Here is a 20,460-nt window from a genome sequence, read left to right on the forward strand (position 1 = left end):
TGAAGTAATATCTCATTGTGGTTTTGATTTGTATTTTCTAATGACCAATGATATTGAACATCTTTTCATGTGCTTATTGACCATTTGTATATCTTCTTTGGAGAAACATCTGTTCATGGCCATTTTTAGTTTTATTTTTTATTTACCTATTTTTTTAAGAAGAAAAAAGAGAATTTTATTTGAGCCAAACTGAGGATTATAACACAGGCAGCAGACTCTCAGAAAGCTCTGAGAACTGTTCTGTCTGTTAGAAGGCATAGTCATATACATTTTTTAACATCTTTATTGGAGTATAATTGCTTTACAATGGTGTGTTAGTTTCTGCTTTATAAAAAAGTGAATCAGTTATACATATACATATATCCCCATATCTCTTCCCTCTTGCGACTCCCTCCCTCACACCCTCCCTATCCCACCCCTGTAGGTGGTCACAAAGCACTGAGTTGATCTCCCTGTGCTATGCGGCTGCTTCCCACTAGCTATCTATTTTACATTTGGTAGTGTATATATGTCCATGCCACTCTCTCATTTCGTCCCAGCTTACCCTTCCCCCTCCCCGTGTCCTCAAGTCCATTCTCTAGTAGCTCTGTGTCTTTATTCCCGTCTTGTCCCTAGGTTCTTCATAACCATTTTTCTTTTTAGATACCATATATATGTGTTAGTATACGGTATTTGCTTTTCTCTTTCTGACTTACTTCACTCTGTATGACAGACTCTAGGTCCATCCACCTCACTACAAATAACTCAATTTCGTTTCTTTTCATGGCTGAGTAATATTCTGTTGTATATATGTGCCACATCTTCTTTATCCATTAATCTGTCGATGGACACTTAGATTGCTTACATGTCCTGGTTATTGTAAATAGAGCCTCAATGAACATTGTGGTACATGATTCTTTTTAAATTATGGTTTTCTCAGGGTATATGCCCAGTAGTAGGATTGCTGTGTTGTATGGTAGTTCTATATTTAGTTTTTTAAGGAACCTCCATACTGTTCTCCATTGTGGCTGTATCAATTCCCACCAACAGTGCAAGAGGGTTCCCTTTTCTCCACACCTCTCCAGCATTTATTGTTTGTAGATTTTTTTTTATATTGTAAAATGTTTCAAAAATGTTTTTTCTTTTTTTTTAACATCTTTATTGGAGTATAATTGCTTTACAATGGTGTGTTAGTTTCTGCATTATAACAAACTGAATCAGTTATACATATACATATGTCCCCATATCTCTTCCCTCTTATGTCTCCCTCCCTCCCACCCTCCCTATCCCACCCCTCTAGGTGTTCACAAAGCACAGAGCTGATCTCCCTGTGCTATGTGGCTGCTTCCCATTGGTTATCTATTTTACGTTTGGTACTGTATATATGTCCATGCCACTCTCTCACTTTGTCCCAGCTTACCCTTCCCCCTCCCCATGTCCTCAAGTCCATTCTCTAGTAGGTCTGTGTCTTTATTCCCATCTTGACCCTAGGTTCGTCAGAACTTTTTTTTTTTCTTATTCCATATATGTGTGTTAGCATACGGTATTTGTTTTTCTTTTTCTGACTTACTTCACTCTGTATGACAGATTCTAGGTCCATCCACCAAACTACAAATAACTCAATTTCATTTCTTTTTATGGCTGAGTAATATTCCATTGTATATATGTGCCACATCTTCTTTATCCATTCATCTGCTGATGGACACTTAGGTTGCTTCCATGTCCTGGCTATTGTAAATAGAGCTGCAATGAACATTTTGGTACGTGACTCTTTTTGAATTATGGTTTTCTCAGGGTGTATGCCCAGTAGTGGGATTGTTGGGTCATATGGTAGTTCTATTTTTCATTTTTTAAGGAACCTCTGTACTGTTCTCCGTAGTGGTTGTATCAATTTACATTCCCACCAACAGTGTATGAGGGTTCCCTTTTCTCCACACCCTCTCCAGCCTTTATTGTTTGAAGATTTTTTGATGATGGCCATTCTGACCAGTGTGAGATGATATCTCATGGTAGTTTTGATTTGCATTTCTCTAATGATTAATGATGTTGAACATTCTTTCATGTGTTTCCTGGCAATCTGTATATCTTCTTTGGAGAAATGTCTATTTAGGTCTTCTGCCCATTTTTGGATTGAGTTCTTTGTTTTTTTGATATTGAGCTACATGAGCTGCTTATAAATTTTGGAGATTAATCCTTTGTCAGTTGATTCATTTGCAAATATTTTCTCCCATTCTGAGGGTTATCTTTTCGTCTTGTTTATCGTTTCCTTTGCTGTGCAGCAGTTTTCAAGTTTCATTAGGTCCCATTTGTTTATTTTTGGTTTTGTTTCCATTTCTGTAGCAGGTGTGTCAAAAAGGATCTTGTTGTGACTTATGTCATAGAGTGCTCTGCCTATGTTTTCCTCTAAGAGTTTTATAGTGTCTGGCCTTACATTTAGGTCTTTAATCCATTTTGAGTTTATTTTTGTGTATGGTGTTATGGAGTGTTCTAATTTTATTCTTTTACATGTAGCTGTCCAGTTTTCCCAGCACCACTTATTGAAGAGGATGTCTTTTCTCCATTGTATGTTCTTGTCTTCTTTATTAAAGATAAGTTGACCATATGTGCATGGGTTTATCTCTGGGCTTTCTATCCTGTTCCATTGATCTATCTTTCTGTTTTTGTGCCAGTACCATACTGTCTTGATTACTGTAGCTTTGTAGTGTAGTCTGAAGTCAGGGAGCCTGATTCCTCCAGCTCCGTTTTTCTTTCTCGAGATTGCTTTGGCTATTCGGGGTCTTTAGTGTTTCCATACAAATTGTGAAATTTTTTGCTCTAGTTCTGTGAAAAATGCCAGTGGTAGTTTGATAGGGATTGCATTGAATCTGTGGATTGCTTTGGGTAGTAGAGTCATTTTCACAATGTTGATTCTTCCAATCCAAGAACATGGTATATCTCTCCAACTATTTGTATCATCCTTAATTTCTTTCATCAGTGTCTTATAATTTTCTGCATACAGGTCTTTTGTCTCCTTAAGTAGATTTATTCCTAGGTATTTTATTCTTTTTGTTGTAGTGGTAAATGGGAGTGTTTTCTTAATTTCACTTTCAGATTTTTCATCATTAGTGTATAGGAATGCAAGAGATTTCTGTACATTAATTTTGTATCCTGCTACTTTACCAAATTCATTGATTAGCTCCAGGAATTTTCTGGTGGCATCTTTAGGATTCTCTATGTATAGTATCATGTCATCTGCAAACAGTGACAGCTTTACTTCTTGACAGCTTTACTTTTCCAATTTGGATTCCTTCTATTTCTTTTTCTTCTCTGATTGCTGCAGGCCAAAACTTCCAAAACTATGTTGAATAATAGTGGTGAGAGTGGGCAATCTTGTCTTGCTCCTGATCTTAGTGGAAATGGTTTCAGTTTTTCACCATTGAGGACGATGTTGGCTGTGGGTTTGTCATATATGGCCTTTATTATGTTGAAGTCAGTTCCCTCTATGCCTACTTTCTGGAGGGTTTTTATCATAAATGGGTGTTGAATTTTGTTGAAAGCTTTCTCTGCATTGATTGAGATGATCATATGGTTTTTCTCCTTCAATTTGTTAAGATGGTGTATCACATTGATTGATTTGTGTATACTGAAGAATCCTTGCATTCCTGGGATAAACCCCACTTGATCATGGTGTATGATCCTTTTACTGTGCTGTTGGATTCTGTTTGCTAGTATTTTGTTGAGGATTTTTGCACCTATATGCATCAGTGATATTGGCCTGTAGTTTTCTTTCTTTGTAACACCTTTGTCTGGTTTTGGTATCAGGGTGATGGTGGCCTCATAGAATCAGTTTGGGAGCGGTCCTCCTTCTGCTATATTTTGGAAGAGTTTGAGAAGGATCGGTGTTTGCTCTTCTCTAAATGTTTGATAGAATTTGCCTGTGAAGCCATCTGGTCCTGGGCTTTTGTTTGCTGGAAGTTTTTTAGTCACAGTTTCAATTTCAGTGCTTGTGATTGGTCTGTTTATATTTTTTGTTTATTCCTGGTTCAGTCTTGGAAGCTTGTGCTTTTCTAAGAATTTGTCCATTTCTTCCAGGTTGTCCATTTTATTGGCATAGAGTTGCTTGTAGTAATCTCTCATGATCCTTTGTATTTCTGCAGTGTCAGTTGTTAATTCTTCTTTTTCATTTCTAATTCTATTGATTTGAGTCTTCTCCCTTTTTCTCTTGATGACTCTGGCTAATGGTTTATCAATTTTGTTTATCTTCTCAAAGAACCAGTTAGTTTTATTGATCTTTGCTACCGTTTCCTTCATTTCTTTTTCATTTATTTCTGATGTGATCTTTATGATTTCTTTCCTTCTGCTAACTTTGGGGGTTTTTTGTTCTTCTTTCTCTAATTGCTTTAGATGTAAGTTTAGGTTGTTTATCTGAGATGTTTCTTGTTTCTTGAGGTAGGATTGTATTGCTATAAACTTCCCTCTTAGAACTGTTTTGGCTGCATCCCATAGGTTTTGGGTCATCGTGTTTTCATTCTCATTTGTCTCTAGGTATTTTTTGATTTCCTCTTTGATTTCTCCAGTCATCTCTTGGTTATTTAGTAGTGTATTGTTTAGCCTCCATGTGTTTGTATTTTTTTACAGATTTTTTCCTTTAATTGATATCTAGTCTCATAGCATTGTGGTCGGAAAAGATATTTGATACGTTTTCAATTTTCTTAAATTTACTGAGGCTTGATAAGTGACCCAAGATATGATCTATCCTGGAGAACATTCCATGAGCACTTGAGAAGAAAGTGTATTCTGTTGTTTTTGGATGGAATGTCCTATAAATATCAATTAAGTCCATCTTGTTTAATGTATCATTTAAAGCTTGTGGTTCCTTATTTATTTTCATTTTGGATGATCTGTCCATTGGTGAAAGTGGGGTGTTAAAGTCCCCTACTATGATTGTGTTACTGTCGATTTCCCCTTTCATGGCTGTTAGTATTTGCCTTATGTATTAAGGTGCTCCTATGTTGGCTGCATAAATATTTACAATTGTTATTGTAAAGGGATTGATCCCTTGATCATTACGTAGTGTCCTTCTTTGGCTCTTGTAATAGTCTTTGTTTTAAAGTCTATTTTGTCCGATATGAGAATTGATACTCCAGCTTTCTTTTGATTTCCATTTGCATGGAATATCTTTTTCCATCCCCTCACTTTCAGTTTGTATGTGTTCCTAGGCAAAAGTGTGTCGCTTGTAGACAGCATATATACGGGTCTTGTTTTTGTATCCATTCAGCCAGTCTATGTCTTTTGGTTGGAGTATTTAATCCATTTACATTTAAGGTAATTATCAATATGTATGTTCCTATTACCATTTTCTTAATTGTTTTGGGTTTGTTATTCTAGGTCTTTTCTTTCCCTAGTGTTTCCTGCCTAGAGAAGTTCCTGTAGCATTTCTTGTAAAGCTGGTTTGGTGGTGCTGAATTCTCTTAGCTTTTGCTTGTCTGTAAAGGTTTTAACTTCTCTGTCAAATCTGAATGAGATCCTTGATGGGTAGAGTAATCTTGGTTGTAGATTTTTCCCTTTCATCACTTTAAGTATGTCCTGCCAGTCCCTTCTGGCTTGCAGAGTTTCTGCTGAAAGATCAGCTGTTAACCTTATGGGGATTCCCTTGTATGTTATTTGTTGTTTTTCCCTTGCTGCTTTTAATATTTTTTCTTTGCATTTAATTTTTGAGAGTTTGATTAATATGTGTCTTGGCATGTTTCTCCTTGGATTTATCCTGTATGGGACTCTCTGTGCTTCCTGGACTTGACTATTTCCTTTCCCATATTAGGGAAGTTTTCAAATATAATCTCTTCAAATATTTTCTCAGTCCCTTTCTTTTTCTATTCTTCTTCTGGAACCCCTATAATTCAAATGTTGGTGCGTTTGATGTTGTCCCAGAGGTCTCTGAGACTGTCCTCAATTCTTTTCATTCTTTTTTCTTTATTCTGCTCTGCAGTAGTCATTTCCACTATTTTATGTTCCAGGTCACTTATCCGTTCTTCTGCCTCAGTTATTCTGCTATTGATCCCTTCTAGAGAATTTTTAATTTCATTTACTGGGTTGTTCATGATTGTTTGTTTGCTCTTTAGTTCTTCTAGGTCCTTATTAAACCTTTCTTGTATTTTCTCCGTTCTATTTCCAAGATTTTGGATCATCTTTACTATCATTATTCTGAATTCTTTTTCAGGTAGATTGCCTATTTCCTCTTCATTTGTTAGGTCTGGTGGGTTTTTACCTTGCTCCTCGTCTGCTGTGTGTTTCTCTGTCTTCTCATTTTGCTTAACTTACTGTGTTTGGGGTCTCCTTTTTGCAGGTTGCACGTTCGTAGTTCCCGTTGTTTTTGGTGTCTGCCCCCAGTGGCTAAGGTTCGTTCGGTGGGTTGTGTAGGCTTCCTGGTGGAGGGGACTAGTGCCTGTGTTCTGGTGGATGAGGCTGGATCTTGTCTTTCTGGTGGGCAGGTCCACGTCTGGTGGTGTGTTTTGCAGTGTCTGTGACCTTATGATTTTAGGCAGCCTGTCTGCTAATGGATGGTGTTGTGTTCCTGTCTTGCTAGTTGTTTGGCATAGGGTGTCCAGCACTATAGCTTGCTGGTCGTTGAGTGGAGCTGGGTCTTGGCGTTGAGATGAAGATCTCTGGGAGGTTTTCGCCTTTTGATATTATGTGGAGCTGGGAGGTCTCTGGTGCACCAATGTCCTGAACTGGGCTCTCCCACCTCAGAGGCACAGCCCTGATGCCTGAAAAGTAGGGAGTAAACCACTGGGGGAGCATCCAGAAAAGCAAGGCTCTGTGCTGTTTAGGAAAAAACCATCCTGGACAAGCACCTCAGAGCCCCTCCTCAGACGTTGGGGCTCAGACAGGCAGCACTTGTCTCTGGCAGACGTGACCACATGCAGGCACTTGTCTGTCCTTTTCCAAAAGTGGGTTGTCTGTCTCTTTGTGTTGAGTTGTTAAGAGTTCTTTATATATTCTGGACATTAAATCCTTATCAGCTATGTGGTTTGCAAATATTTTCTTACATTCTTTAGGTTGCCTTTTCGCATTTTTGATAATGTCCTTTGACATTATCAAAATGTACAAATGTTTTTAATTTTTATGAAATCCAATTTATCTATTAATTCTTTTGTTGGTTGTGTTTTTGGTGTCAAATCTAAGAATTCATTACCAAATTCATGCAATCTTCAAATTCATATGGAACTGCAAGGGACCCCAAATAGTTAAAACTTTATTTAAAAAAGAAAATATTCGAGTACTCACACTGTCTGACTACAAAACTAACCACAAAGCTACCGTAATCAAAACAGTGTGGTACTGACATAAGTACCGATGGAATAGAACTGAGATTTCAGAAATAAACCCCCCCAAAAACTCTATGGTCAATTGATTTTGACAAGGATGCCAAGACCATTCAATAGGGGAAAGAATAGTCTCTTCAACAAATAGTGTTGGGACAACTGGATATCTAAATGCAAAAGAATGAAGCTGCACCCCTACCTCACTGCATATACAAAAATTAACTCAGAATGGATCAACCTTAATTTAAGAGCTGAAACAATAAAACTAGTAGAAGAAAACATAGGAGTAAATATTTGACATAGATAATTTAAATCCACAGATAATTCTCCACTACAGTTAAAAGTGAACATCTCCATTATAACTTTGCCCAAAGACTATGGGAATAGTGGCAAAGCTGACTGACTTGAGTTTTATCTCTTTTCACTCCCCTGTCCATTAACATAGATACTTCATGAGAAATGTCCTTGAAGGTAATCAGAAAGAAGGCAAAAAACAAGTGCCTAGGCTAATAGTAACAAAAAGTACGATTGGCCATAAGTAATAAAAACAAAACCCAAATACATAGGTTAAACCAAATGCACACTTTGGTTTCTAAATTCTTTGCCAGGAAAAATGGTATAAATATAGTGATTAAGAGCACAGACCCTGGATCCAGAGGGCCTGGATTCCAATCCCAGCCTTACTTAGCTGCTTGTCTTTTATTTAATCTCTCTCCATTCCTCAGCTCCCTCATCTTTAAAATGGAAATAATATTAGTGCCTACTTCATGGGGTTGTTGCTTAGCACTAGTAACTACTTAAGTGAGTGCTATTATTTCTACGACTGACAGAGGATGGATCAGGAAGAGAGGTATTTCTATGCTTCCATGATTATATATAGAGTTGCTAGAAAATGCAGCTCATATGGTAGCCATGAGCATATGCCTTGTAGACCTCCAACTTTGGTGTAACTGACCAAGAGCCCCAGCTGCTGTCCTCTGAAATCCATCACCATATTTGCACAGAGGTCTCACTTCCCACCAGCTGCTCCCATCCAGTAACTAAGCACTGCAGGAGTGCTAAGGGAGACCATTCCTGGGAGGAACAGGACGCCTCTTAGGGTCAACTTTGGCTTGAGTACTCTTTGACAACCTTGTTGAAATTTCCCTAGTCTGAAGGACAAGCTAGACTTTCCATCCTGCTTTGTCAGCTCTGCATCATGTTCTGATGGCTCTCCCAGCCTTTCCTGGTTCCATCCCTGTATTCTCTCACCCTTTTAATCCTACTTTAGTGTCCGATTCTTAGAGGACTAACACAGTCTGGCATTCAAAACTCTCTTAGCTATGAACTTAACCTATATGCCACCTTATCTACTATCTCTTAGCTGCATGTACCTTCCACTCTTGGTTCCCAAATGTGCCTAATGCTTCCTCATCTTTGAGCCTTTGTCCATGTCCCTTCACTGAGAAAGCACTCACCACCCGGCCATTTTTGCCTATTGGATGCCACTTGTCACTGATCAAGCATCTCAGATGTCACCTTCTCTAAGTCTTTCAAGATCTGCCAACCAGGTATACTCTTTACCTTCTTAAACCTCAATGAATCTTGCCTTTGAGCTTTTTAACAAGCTTATTAACAGCAATAGCTATTTCTTACTTTGAGCCCTCCAAAGTCCCCAGCTTGTATCAAATAGGCACATAATATGTGTAGGATGGAATTGGAAAATTAGGGGGAATTCTAGTGAAATTTAATTTTTAACATTAGGATTTCCAACAGCTTACATCCATTTTGCTTGATATAGCAATAATGAACTCAGATGAATAAAAGAAATCCTATGTATCAAAGCACTTAGGGCAAAATATAGCATGTAGTAGCTCAATTTTAATACCTGCTTAAAATTCTTCATCAAATTTGGCTGATTTTTTCCCCCAAAGAGTGATGATGTAAAATTTTTTTTTAAGTTTTGGGTTTGTTTATGTATATCGAGGGGGACTAGGGGCAAAGAAAAACAGCTGTACAGGAAAATTTCCTCCTCTAGCAAAGGGCCTTTGGCCTAAGGGCTGGCAAGCCCAACATCTCTCCCCTTTGGCTCCTCCAGAAATAGAGAAGGGAGATCCTGTCATTTTAATGAGCTTTCATGGAGTAATATACAGTAATATGAGAGGGCACTGATGAGCTTAATACATACAGAATCTTATTCCCTCACATATGCCTGATTGTTTGGAGTCATTATTAATCCTTACAGAAGACATTGTGATACAGGATAGGAAATTGAGGCTCTGTGACCAAGTCATGTGCTAGGTCACTGACCCAAATCCCTTAGAATTTTATTGTAGGTGTCCAAAAGATTTGTTAATCACATAAAACTCAATTTCTCCCCCCAACCTCATTCCAGGGCTTTTGGGGCAATGTTCGTGGACAATTCAGTCTAAGGAAACTGACACTGGATTGAAGGCGAGGTTTGACATCTAGCCAGAGTACAGCAGGAGTGCCAACTCAACAGCTTCAGGTAAAGGTTTGTAACTCTTTAACTTGGGTCCCTAATCATTTCCGGTTAGGTCCACAACACGCACTAAGAACTCCTCAGGTGGAAAGCAGGAAGAGGGTGGCTTGTGCAAGGATCAGATAGCACCTACGTGGGCGCTCATTTATTAATTATTTAACAAGGGCGATCACATGAGAGAACTGCCGTTCCCCCTGCCCCCATTTTTCTCACTAACAGGCCTGAAAAGTGAACAAGATGGACGGGTCCAGCCAAGAGGAAGAGGAGGATCGTACTTTCACCAACATTTCTCTTGCAGACGACACAGGTAAGGAAGAACCTGATGAATTCTGAAACATAAAATTCAGCAACTGCTCAGCTGTTTTTTAAAACTATAGTTTTTATTGTTTTTATTATAATGGTAAAACGTAGTCATTGTAGAAAACTTGAAAAAATATAGCTACAAAAATAAAACCAAAAAAATGTTTAATTAAGAGCTATTTTTCTTTTTCCTTTAAAATTAAGTGATTATTTTAAAGGTTCTTGTGGTTGAATTACACGTACTTTAAAAAATCAGTCGACAAATAAAAATATAAAACGTTTATTTCCTAAGAGCTCAGGAAACATGACCTCAACATATGTAAAGTGTATGTTATATATATAAAGTACAGACACTCCATTTATATTACTTAGCACCAGTTTGCCAATATGAAGTCAGTGATGAGAGAAGACCTAAAACAACCTAGGATATTATTACCCCAATTTGTTCAATTATAGTCCACTACTTCTCTATTTCGTGAAATAATTTTACCATTTCTGAAAAATGAACTAGAATACACTGCAATTCACTTTAAAAATTACTGCAGAAAATGTCCGGTTTTTAAGCAAGGACAAAGTTTGCTGAATTCCACACAAGAGAAGGAAAAAGAGGGGAGCAGTGGTTCTAAAACGCTGATGGAAGGGATAACTATGGCTCATTCAACATCCGAGAGAAAACAGACACTGCTGAGTGGCACAATGTTAACTAGAAACACTTCAAACCTATAAGCAACTACGTTGTGTGTGTGTGTGTGTGTGTGTGTGTGTGTGTATGTGTGTGTGGGGGTTGGTGGCATTGTTTTGGATCCAAGTTCCCTTAGCACAGTCATAGAAGCCAGCAAGACTGCAGCTAAGCAATGGGGGTTCCTGATTCTGATTAACAGAGCAGAACATGAATATTTAATATCAATTGCTTTCATACAGCCACGCTTCTCCACTTTCTCCCTAAATGCTCAGATTCAAAAAGCCTCTTTCTAAAGTGTGGCCAATTAGCCGAACTGCCAGCCAGCCAGAGCTAAGCTTGGCCTCCTAGCACCGCGTAAACATGCTGGGGGCTTTGAAAATCAAACAGGCGCATTTTCAGCCTTTACGACGCGAGGAAAAGTACAAGGTCCCGGGGCTGTTGAAGAAGTGGGATACCGCTGGCCTTCACATGCTCCCATCAGGGCGTTTTAGAAAAACGACAGAGCTGCAGACGGCAGCGAAGGAAACAAAGACCTGGGAAAATCTGCTCCTTAGCTCGTGGAAGACACGATGAGCTCTGAGCGTGCGCGTGGGGAGTCCTATATGCCGTGGGCGCGTGCGGTTCCTACGGGGCGCTGGCTTGCTCCGAAGACGCCCCCGCCCAGCATTCTTTCTCCCTTGTGACGTGGGCTGGGCCTGAAAGCTGATGCTCGCTGAGGCTGAGAAGGAGCCTTTGTGAAACAGATGACTTTTCATCCAGTCCTCGGCACCGCCTCATCCCGAACCCTCCGCGTCTCATCCTCTGCCGCCCTCGCGCTTCCAGGGCCCACAAAAGCAGAGGAGGGCGGGGATTTGAACTCAGGTGTCTAATCCAAGGTTGTCAACGGTTTGGAGAGGGACACCGTCGAAGTTGTTAGCTAACCGAATGTGAGGCCGGCAGTAGGCGTGGAATAAAGTGATAAACTGGGACGGGGTAAGCAGGATGCCTGGGTTGGTGGTGAGCTGTCACAGCCGAGGGAGGGCTTTGAAGGCTCCTTGCTCGCCCTCAAGACCTCCTCATCCCTGGGCAGACAAGTCACAGAATCTTGGGGCACCAGGGGCCTTCAGCGATGGTCCAGCGTGGTAACCAGCAGTGGGCTGAGGCACTAGCTCTGATTCGTGCTGCTTCAGCTTTCCAGACGGCAAATAGAAATTGCTCAGGTACTTGTAGCAGGAAAGAACTGAAACCCCATGTTCTTTGGCTTTTGGAGATAAGTGTATCAATTTGATGTGGCAGTACTGGTACGCTCTTGTTAATAAGAGGTTCTTGGTCTTTGATAAATAAAAATGGGAAGACAAATTATGATGAAACAAATGCAGCTTGTTCACAATTTCACATTAGATTGACCTACATTTCTTTCAATAACATCTATTTCCATGCTGAGTTTCCTGCTGTTAAGAAGGAAAACTTAAGAATGAAGTTTTAAAGAAATTGAAATTTCTTTAAGCTTAGGTGTAGTGTTTTTTTTTTTTAAATGATTACTAAGTTTTAAGGCCACAAATATTATTAATAATAATTATTATTAATAAATATTATTAAGATGTTTGGACCTGAATACTTAATTTGTGGAACTGTCTGGTATTTCTCTTGGCCTTGGAGAACTGTAAAAAAATAACTTAAAATGAAGGGCACCATGAACCAAGGTAGTTTGGGAATCTCTGGTCTAAGCTGTACAGTTGTTGCACTGGCCTCCCTTCTGGGTGACAGACACACAGTGCAGGACAAAGACATTTGATAGTATTGATGTCCTTCCTTCCTGTCTTTCTGATCCCCTGGCTTTGATGCTACCACAGTTCTCAGGTTCTCCTTTAACCTCTCCTCATCATTCTCAGGCTCCTTTGGGAACCCTTTCCTACAAGTCTTTCCCCAAGATTCTGCCCTTGGCCTGCTTTCCTTCTCTCTCTGGTTCCATGCTATATACCAATGACTCTAAAACAGCTTGTAAATTCAAACACATTTAGGGCCAAGCAGTGTATTTGTGGGAAAGAGACAATGGTATATCATTGTTTATTTCATTCAGTTTCCAAAACAAACTATTGAAATTTCTATGCTCATTTCAGTTTATTAGGTTTCTCCATCATGTATCTTTTCTTTCTTTTTTTTTTGTGGTACGCGGGCCTCTCACTGCTGTGGCCTCTCCCATTGCGGAGCACAGGCTCTGGACACGCAGGCTCAGCGGCCATGGCTCACAGGCCCAGCCGCTCCGCGGCATGTGGTATCTTTCTGGACCAGGGCACGAACCCGTGTCCCCTGCATCAGCAGGTGGACTCTCAACCACTGCGCCACCAGGGAAGCCCTGTGCATTAATTTTGTATGCTGCTACTTTACCAAATTCATTGATTAACTCTAGTAGTTTTCTGGTAGCCTCTTTAGGATTCTCTATGTAGAGTATCATGTCATCTGCAAACAGTGACAGTTTTACTTCTTCTTTTCTGATTTGGATTCCTTTTATTTCTTTTTCTTCTCTGATTGTTGTGGCTAAAACTTCCAAAGCTATGTTGAATAATAGTGGTGAGAGTGGGCAACTTTGTCTTGCTCCTGATCTTAGTGGAAGTGGTTTCAGTTTTTCACCATTGAGGATGATGTTGGCTGTGTGTTTGTCATTTATGGCCTTTATTATGTTGAGGTAAGTTCCCTCTATGCCTACTTTCTGGAGGGTTTTTATCATAAATGGGTGTTGAATTTTGTTGAAAGGTTCTTCTGCATCTATTGAGATGATCATATGGTTTTTCTCCTTCAGTTTGTTAATATGGTGTATCACACTGATTGATTCCCACTGATTGTGGGAATCTCTCCGCTTTGCCCTCCGCACCCCTGTTGCTGTGCTCTCCTCCGTGGCTCCAAAGCTTCCCCCCTCCGCCACCCGCAGTCTCTGCCCGCTAAGGGGCTTCCTAGTGTGTGGAAACTTTTCCTCCTTCACAGCTCCCTCCCTGAGGTGCAGGTTCCGTGCCCATTCTTTTGCCTCTGTTTTTTCTTTTTTCTTTTGCCCTACTCAGGTACGTGGGGAGTTTCTTGCCTTTTGAGAAGTCTGAGTTCTTCTGCCAGCGTTCAGTAGGTGTTCTGTAGGAGTTGTTCCACATGTCGATGTATTTCTGATGTATTTGTGGGGAGGAAGGTTATCTCCACGTCTTACTCCTCTGCCATCTTGAAGGTCCACCTCTGTAATATATTTTTATTACTCTGAAATCACGAAGTGTGATGCCCCTACCTTTGTTCTTTTTTTCTCTCAGGTTTTTTTTGGTTATTTGGGGGCTTTTGTGGTTTCATATTACCTTTAGAATTGTTTTTTCTATTTCTGTAAAAAATGCCATTGGGATTTTGATAGGAACTGCGCTGAGTGTGTAGACTGCTTTGGGTGGTATGGACAATTTAACAATAGTAAAGACTAGTACCCTGAAAATTACAAAACAATGATGAAAGAAACTAAAGAAGATACAAACAAATGGAAAGTCATCATGTATCTTTTACATATAGCAGATATTACTCTTAATATGGTTTATTTCACAGTGATGTTTCAAGTTTAATTCTTTCAACAAGGACATGGTTGGTTTGCACATCAAATATATGGGAACATTATTAATTTCACAACATCATTTTCTTTGAAACACACTGTCCTCTTGGACTAGATTTCTTTTGCTACTTTTGATTAAGAGAACAAGAAAAGCTTACTTTTCTTTTAACTCTACTGTAAGCAAGGCAACAGCAATTGTGATGATGAGATAGCAACCAACGCTGAGCCTCTGGGCCAGGCGCCCAGCCAGGTGAGGACTGAGGCTCCTGAAGAGCATGTGCCCTGCTCAGAGAGCCAAGCTGCTTCCCACTTCTAGCTGACTGCTGTCATGAAAGAATGGAAATGCAAAAAAGCACAGTTTTCAAGAGACACCAAAAATACAGGGGTTTTTTTGGTGCAACTTCCTGATTCTTCCCTGTTTTCCACCTAATCCTAATTTTAAAAACAGTATCATGGAAGTCCAAACAAAACACATCTGCAGGTCAGCTATGACTGCAGAAGAATGTATTTTCAGACTTCTGTTCTCAAATCTTTATCGTTTGTCTTTATCTCTCTTCTTAGTTTCTGATTCATAATCCAACTGCTTGCTAGAACCTAGATATGTCCCAGGTGTCAAATGAACTCATCTTACCCCTTGGGCACCCCATAATCTGCTCCCATGTAAGATTCATAATTTTAATGAATGGCCGCATCATCTACCCAGTTCCTAAAGCGAGAAATTCACATGTCGTCCCATTATCATTTCTCACAACCCAATCAAAGCACTGATTCCTGTTGACTTGACCTTGAAAATGTTTCTCAAATTAATCTGGCCTTCTCCAATCTTATCACCACTTCCCTGATCAGGCCCTCATCATCTCCCACATAAACCACAGCATCAACTGCCCAACTGTTCTTCCTATTTCAATTTCTATCCCTTCACATCTCTCCTCCACACTGCCTATATCACTCCCTCTCCCTGCAGAGACCGATCGATGCCTTGCATCCCCTGCTGGCTGAAGTCCAAGACACTTAACATGGCATTTAAAGTCTCCCTCTTCCTGGCTCTACCTATCTCTTCAGTGTCATTTCCTGCCACAAAGTTTGGGCTCAGTAGGAAACACTTAATGTTCTATGCACATGCTGTCTATTTCATGCCTCTGGACTTTGCTCATACTGCTCTCTTTGCCTGGAATAACAAAAGTCACCCTTTCTTGCCTGGCTAATTCCTATTCATCCTTTAAGAACCCATCCAGGCATCACCTCCTCCAGGAAGCCTTCCTTGACCTTCCCAGGCTGAGTAAGGTTTCCTTTCTCCTTTCTGAGAATGCCAAGCTTATCTCTACCTATATTTTTTCACAGCATATTATACTTGTATGTATATGGGTTCCTTCCACCAACAGACTGTGAGCTGCTGGAAGATGGAACCTGGGTTTTAAAATGTCTGTACTTCTGGCACCTAACCCAATGTCTGGCACCTAATAGACACTCAAAACATTTTGGCCCAATAATTCTGATTGAGTTTGTGTGTACACTGGGATGAGGGCCCCTAGCTGAGAATAGACTCCTAAGGTCAGCTTTCCTAAATCATTTCTAGTTTTAAGAGTTTCTTTCCTATCTCCACTTCTGGGTCATTTAGTTCTGCTTTCAGAAAACATTTATTGAGCACCTACTATCACTTGCCAGGTAGTAGACAGGACCTGGCTATTTGGAGAATTGGCTCAGAGTAGTGTGGCAGAAAGGGCTTGAACTTTGGAGTCAGAAATGCCTGGACTTGAGTCTGTTGGACTTTTAGCGAGTTATGTAACATCCCTGAGCCTCAGTTTCCTAGGTCATGAAATGATCATAAGAGTATGTCTCTGAATTGTTTTGAAGATTAAATGAAATAATAAAGGAAGCTTCCTGAACCAGCCTGGCCTACAGTAAGTATTCAGTACGTTTTAGTTCCTCCTTTGCCCACTTCAAAGAGATCACACACAAGTTTCTTAAAAGGCTCCAAGATTTGTCAACATTGGCTGTCATGGTAACGGCAGCGCCCTGTGGATGCTGCTCTGTAAGCGGGACTGCTGATGTCTTCCTGATAAAGAGGCTTGTGGTAGAAGGGGGCGGGGGGTGGATACGAACAAACCCTTTAAACAAGAGCATGATTCTCTTCTGATACAAATAAGACAGCTCCTCTTTTTCCTCTTCATCCTGGCCCTCACCTCTTCCCTGCCAATATTCTTCCCACCACTGTCCTCCTTTATGCCTCAGCCTCCTTCCTGACTCTGCTCTCTAAAATCTCTCCTGGATAATAGTCAAAGCTGCTTCTGCATCTGTTTTTGGCATCCCAACTAGCCCTCATTGTAAGGTGGTAATAAGCTTCCTGGAGAAGTGGCACAATTGTCGTGTGCTTTTATTTGGTACCTCTTCCTACCACCGTTTGGAAAATGTAACAATACCCCCCTCGTGCCCCGCTGAAAGCGGTCTGGGTTTGAAAAGCTTTCAGAAGGCCATCTGCCATCCCCTCAGCCAAGCAGCAGATCAGACACGACGCCCTGCATTAGTTAGCACTCCAAGTAGAAGGTATCAAGGGCCTGTATTCCTTTTCATCTCACCCTCCATTATAATATGGGCTAAAGAAGGAAACATACTCGTGGCTACCCAGCTGGGAGACACACTGAGTCATAGCAGGAGTCTTGTCCGAAAAAAGGGAGCAGGCTTTTCTTTTCTGATGGTGAATGGAGCCAGTGTTTGCAGCCAGCACCACGCTCCAGCGTCCCCTGCACTGCTGGTAATGGCTTGACCGTGTTACCCTGGACCTCATGGGAGGATATGGTGCTGATGACTCCTGGAGTGGAGGCATCCTTCAATAAGTACACAAGGATGAGGTGAGGGTTGGTCGCATGTGCTGGTCAGGAACAGTGAAGCGCTCCCTGCTTCACCTCAGTTTACACCTTCCAATGAATTTGGCCATGAATATTAATTTAAAAGATTATTCAGACATACTTAGAGATGCCAAAAGAGATCACCTCTAGAATGGTACAAGTGTTTTTGTTTTTAGTGGCTTGAACAAGGGTGTTCATTGCACCAGCAATGGCAGAAAGTTTCAGCAAATCTTAATTGGCATTTGGGATCCATATAAGTATACACAATGTCATCGGCCAAGTGAAATAGCTCTTCCTGTAAGCTGAAGGTAATATGGACAGTGGCATTAGGAATACCTCCCCTGGCCCAGCAAAATGCCTTTAGACTTAGCAGAAGAGATTCAATAAGAAAAAGGAGATCAACTCTGCTTCTCAGTAGCTTCTGAGAGTGCTATGACTCTGGGGTCACTAATGTATCGCTAGAAATTGTAAGTGCTCTTTCTGCGAAAAAAAATCTTCCATCAGAAGAAATCCACTTAACTGAAATAAAACAATCTAGCATAATGCAAAAACTAGTTTTAATAAACAAGCTTAAGAAACAGAATGTTAGGGCAGTATCTAAATATTCTCAGTAATCTAGATTGTTCTCTAATTTTCTCATCAAAACGTAAGTATTAATATTTTGACTCTTCCCGTAAAAGACAAAACCATCCATCAATCGCCTTGTATCAGTAATGTGTTTTTTCTTTATTAGATCAACAACAACAAAAAAGGGAGTAAGAATGTTTTACGTTAAATTTATATGAAAGCCTTCATAATTGTGCTAACTGTTTTTCCTAGAGAAAAATCCAGAGGAGATTCAAAAGATCAAGGGTGAATTTGATTTACCTGAGCTCATGAGCTAATGAGATGCTGACCTTCCCCACGTCTTTTTCCTGTCAAGAAGGGAGCCGGGGGCTATTTTCCATCATGGGGACCTTCATTTCAAAAAGGCTTCTATTGGATTGGATCCACTTTGGACACATTTCCCCTCACAGGCCTCCAGCCTGCCTGACTTGTTCCAAATTTGAGGGTCAGAGCCTGGTTTCCTTAGACGCTTGGGGTTCCCCTGAGAGATTCTTTGAAGGTTCTCTTTGAGCCTTCAAACAGAATCTGGAGTGTAGAGAGAAGGAGGGTGATGCTTAAAGAGCAGGGCAGACTGGAGGAACCAGCTTCAGCTGTGCTCCTCAACCCTAGGAATGATGTTTAAGTGATTCAAAAGCTCTCAGTGACCCTACAGGAAACAATATGTACTCCAATCACAGAATCAGAGTTGTTGTAAAAGCTGTTTCAGAAAGACATGTTTTGCTTCCACGGATAGGCTTTAACCTTCATTTTCAATCCTTGAATTTGACATTGGAGATGGAAGGGACTCAGTGGCAGCCCCCATGAATGGTCCAGGAGAATAGTGAGCCTCCCTTGCCAGCTTTTTTTTACATCTTTATTGGAGTAAAATTGCTTTACAATGTTGTGTTAGTTTCTGCTGCACAACCAAGTGAATCAGCTATATGTATACATATATCCCCATATCCCCTCCCTCTTGAGCCTCCCTCCCACCCCTCTAGGTGGTCACAAAGCACAGAGCTGATCTCCCTGTGCTATGCAGCATCTTCCCACTAGCTGGCTGTTTTACATTTGGTAGTGTATATATGTCAATACTACTCTCTCACTTCGTCCCAGCTTCCTCTTCCCCCACTGTGGCCTCAAGTCTGTTCTCTACGTCTGCATCTTTATTCCTGCCCTGTCACTAGGTTCATCAATAACATTTTTTTAGATTCATATATATGTGTTAGCATACAGTATTTGTTTTTCTCTTTCTGACTTACTTCACTCTGTATGACAGACTCTAGGCCCATCCACCAGACTACAAATAACTCAATTTCATTTCTTTTTATGGCTGAGTAAGATTCCATTGTATATATGTGCCACATCTTCTTTATCCATTCATCTGTTGATGGACACTTAGGTTGCTTCCATGGCCTGGCTATTGTAAATAGAGCTGCAGTGAACATTGTGGTACATGACTCTTTTTGAATTATGGTTTTCTCAGGGTTATATGCCCAGTACTGGGATTGCTGGGTCGTATGGTAGTTCTCTTTTTAGTTTTTTAAGGAACCTCCATATTGTTCTCCATAGTGGTTGTATCAATTTACATTCCCACCAACAGTGCAAGAGGGTTCCCTTTTCTCCACACTCTCTCCCACATTTATTGTTTGTAGATTTTTTGATGATGGCCATTCTGACCAGTGTGAGGTGATACCTCATTGTAGTTTTGATTTGCATTTCTCTAATGATTAGTGATGTTGAGCATCTTTTCATGTGTTTGTTCCTTGCCAACTTTTTGTTAGAGCGACCTGAATCTTCCCTCCACCAGCCTCCCTGGGATGCACACAGCCAACAGTCACCCCTTTTCAGCCCTTACTGGCTTTCTTCCCCATTTAATCATTGCTCCCTTGTTTCTCCACACACACGTTTCATTGTCAGCTTAATGACTTTGGCTCAGACTACTTGGCTGTGCACATGCTTGGTTCTCTCCTCGCTGGTAGCATGACACGAGTAAAAGTGGAAAAAGCTTGCATTTTAAAACACATTCGTCCTTTCTTATCCCTCCTGAGAATCTTCACTACCTTTTCCAAGCAGACAAAAGACAATTATTATTCCTTCATCTATGTGAATATTTTGCTTTCATTTGCATTCTTGGTGAAAAGGTTAGTGGGTTTCTCTAAGGTCATGATAACTATTTAGAAAGCTTTGTTTATAAAAGTATCTAGAAGATTTTTTTTTCAACACTGTTTCTTATCCTTTTTAATTTTAGAATTTTAAATGGCTTGAGTTTCTTTGTGCTATGACAGTGTTCCTCAATGTACAGTGGATTCCTGTCCCTTCTGCTTTAAAATAGTGTAAAAACAGAATTTCTGTAAATACAACATAGTTGAGAATGAACTTGAGGACACGGGGAGGGGGAAGGGTAAGCTGGGACGAAGTGAGAGAGTGGCATGGACATATATACACTACTAAATGTAAAACAGATAGCTAGTGGGAAGCAACCGCATAGCACAGGGAGATCAGCTAGGTGCTTTGTGACCAGCTAGACGGGTGGGATAGGGAGGGTGGGAGGGAGATGAAGAAGGAGGAGATATGGGGATATATGTATATGTATAGCTGATTCATTTTGTTATAAAGCAGAAACTAACACACAATTGTAAAGCAGTTATACTCCAATAAAGATGTTTAAAAAAACCCCAGAAAACACAGTTGATATATAATTTGAGCAAGTCACAGTTAGCAATGATGGTTGGCCC

General features: G+C 40.4%; 1 protein-coding gene across 1 annotated transcript in view; it reads left to right on the plus strand.

Moving 5' to 3' along the window:
• Window positions 1-9,969: 9,969 nt before the first annotated feature.
• The window catches only part of SCOC (short coiled-coil protein), a 35,078-nt gene continuing 24,587 nt past the window's right edge, over window positions 9,970-20,460 (plus strand). Inside the window, exon 1 of the mRNA XM_060012075.1 lies at window positions 9,970-10,069. Coding sequence (XP_059868058.1) covers window positions 10,000-10,069 — 70 coding nt within the window. The 5' untranslated portion in view covers window positions 9,970-9,999. The remainder of the gene's footprint in view (window positions 10,070-20,460) is intronic.

This window comes from Delphinus delphis, chromosome 5 (genome assembly GCF_949987515.2).
Source record: "Delphinus delphis chromosome 5, mDelDel1.2, whole genome shotgun sequence".
NCBI classification, from domain to species: Eukaryota; Metazoa; Chordata; class Mammalia; order Artiodactyla; family Delphinidae; genus Delphinus; species Delphinus delphis.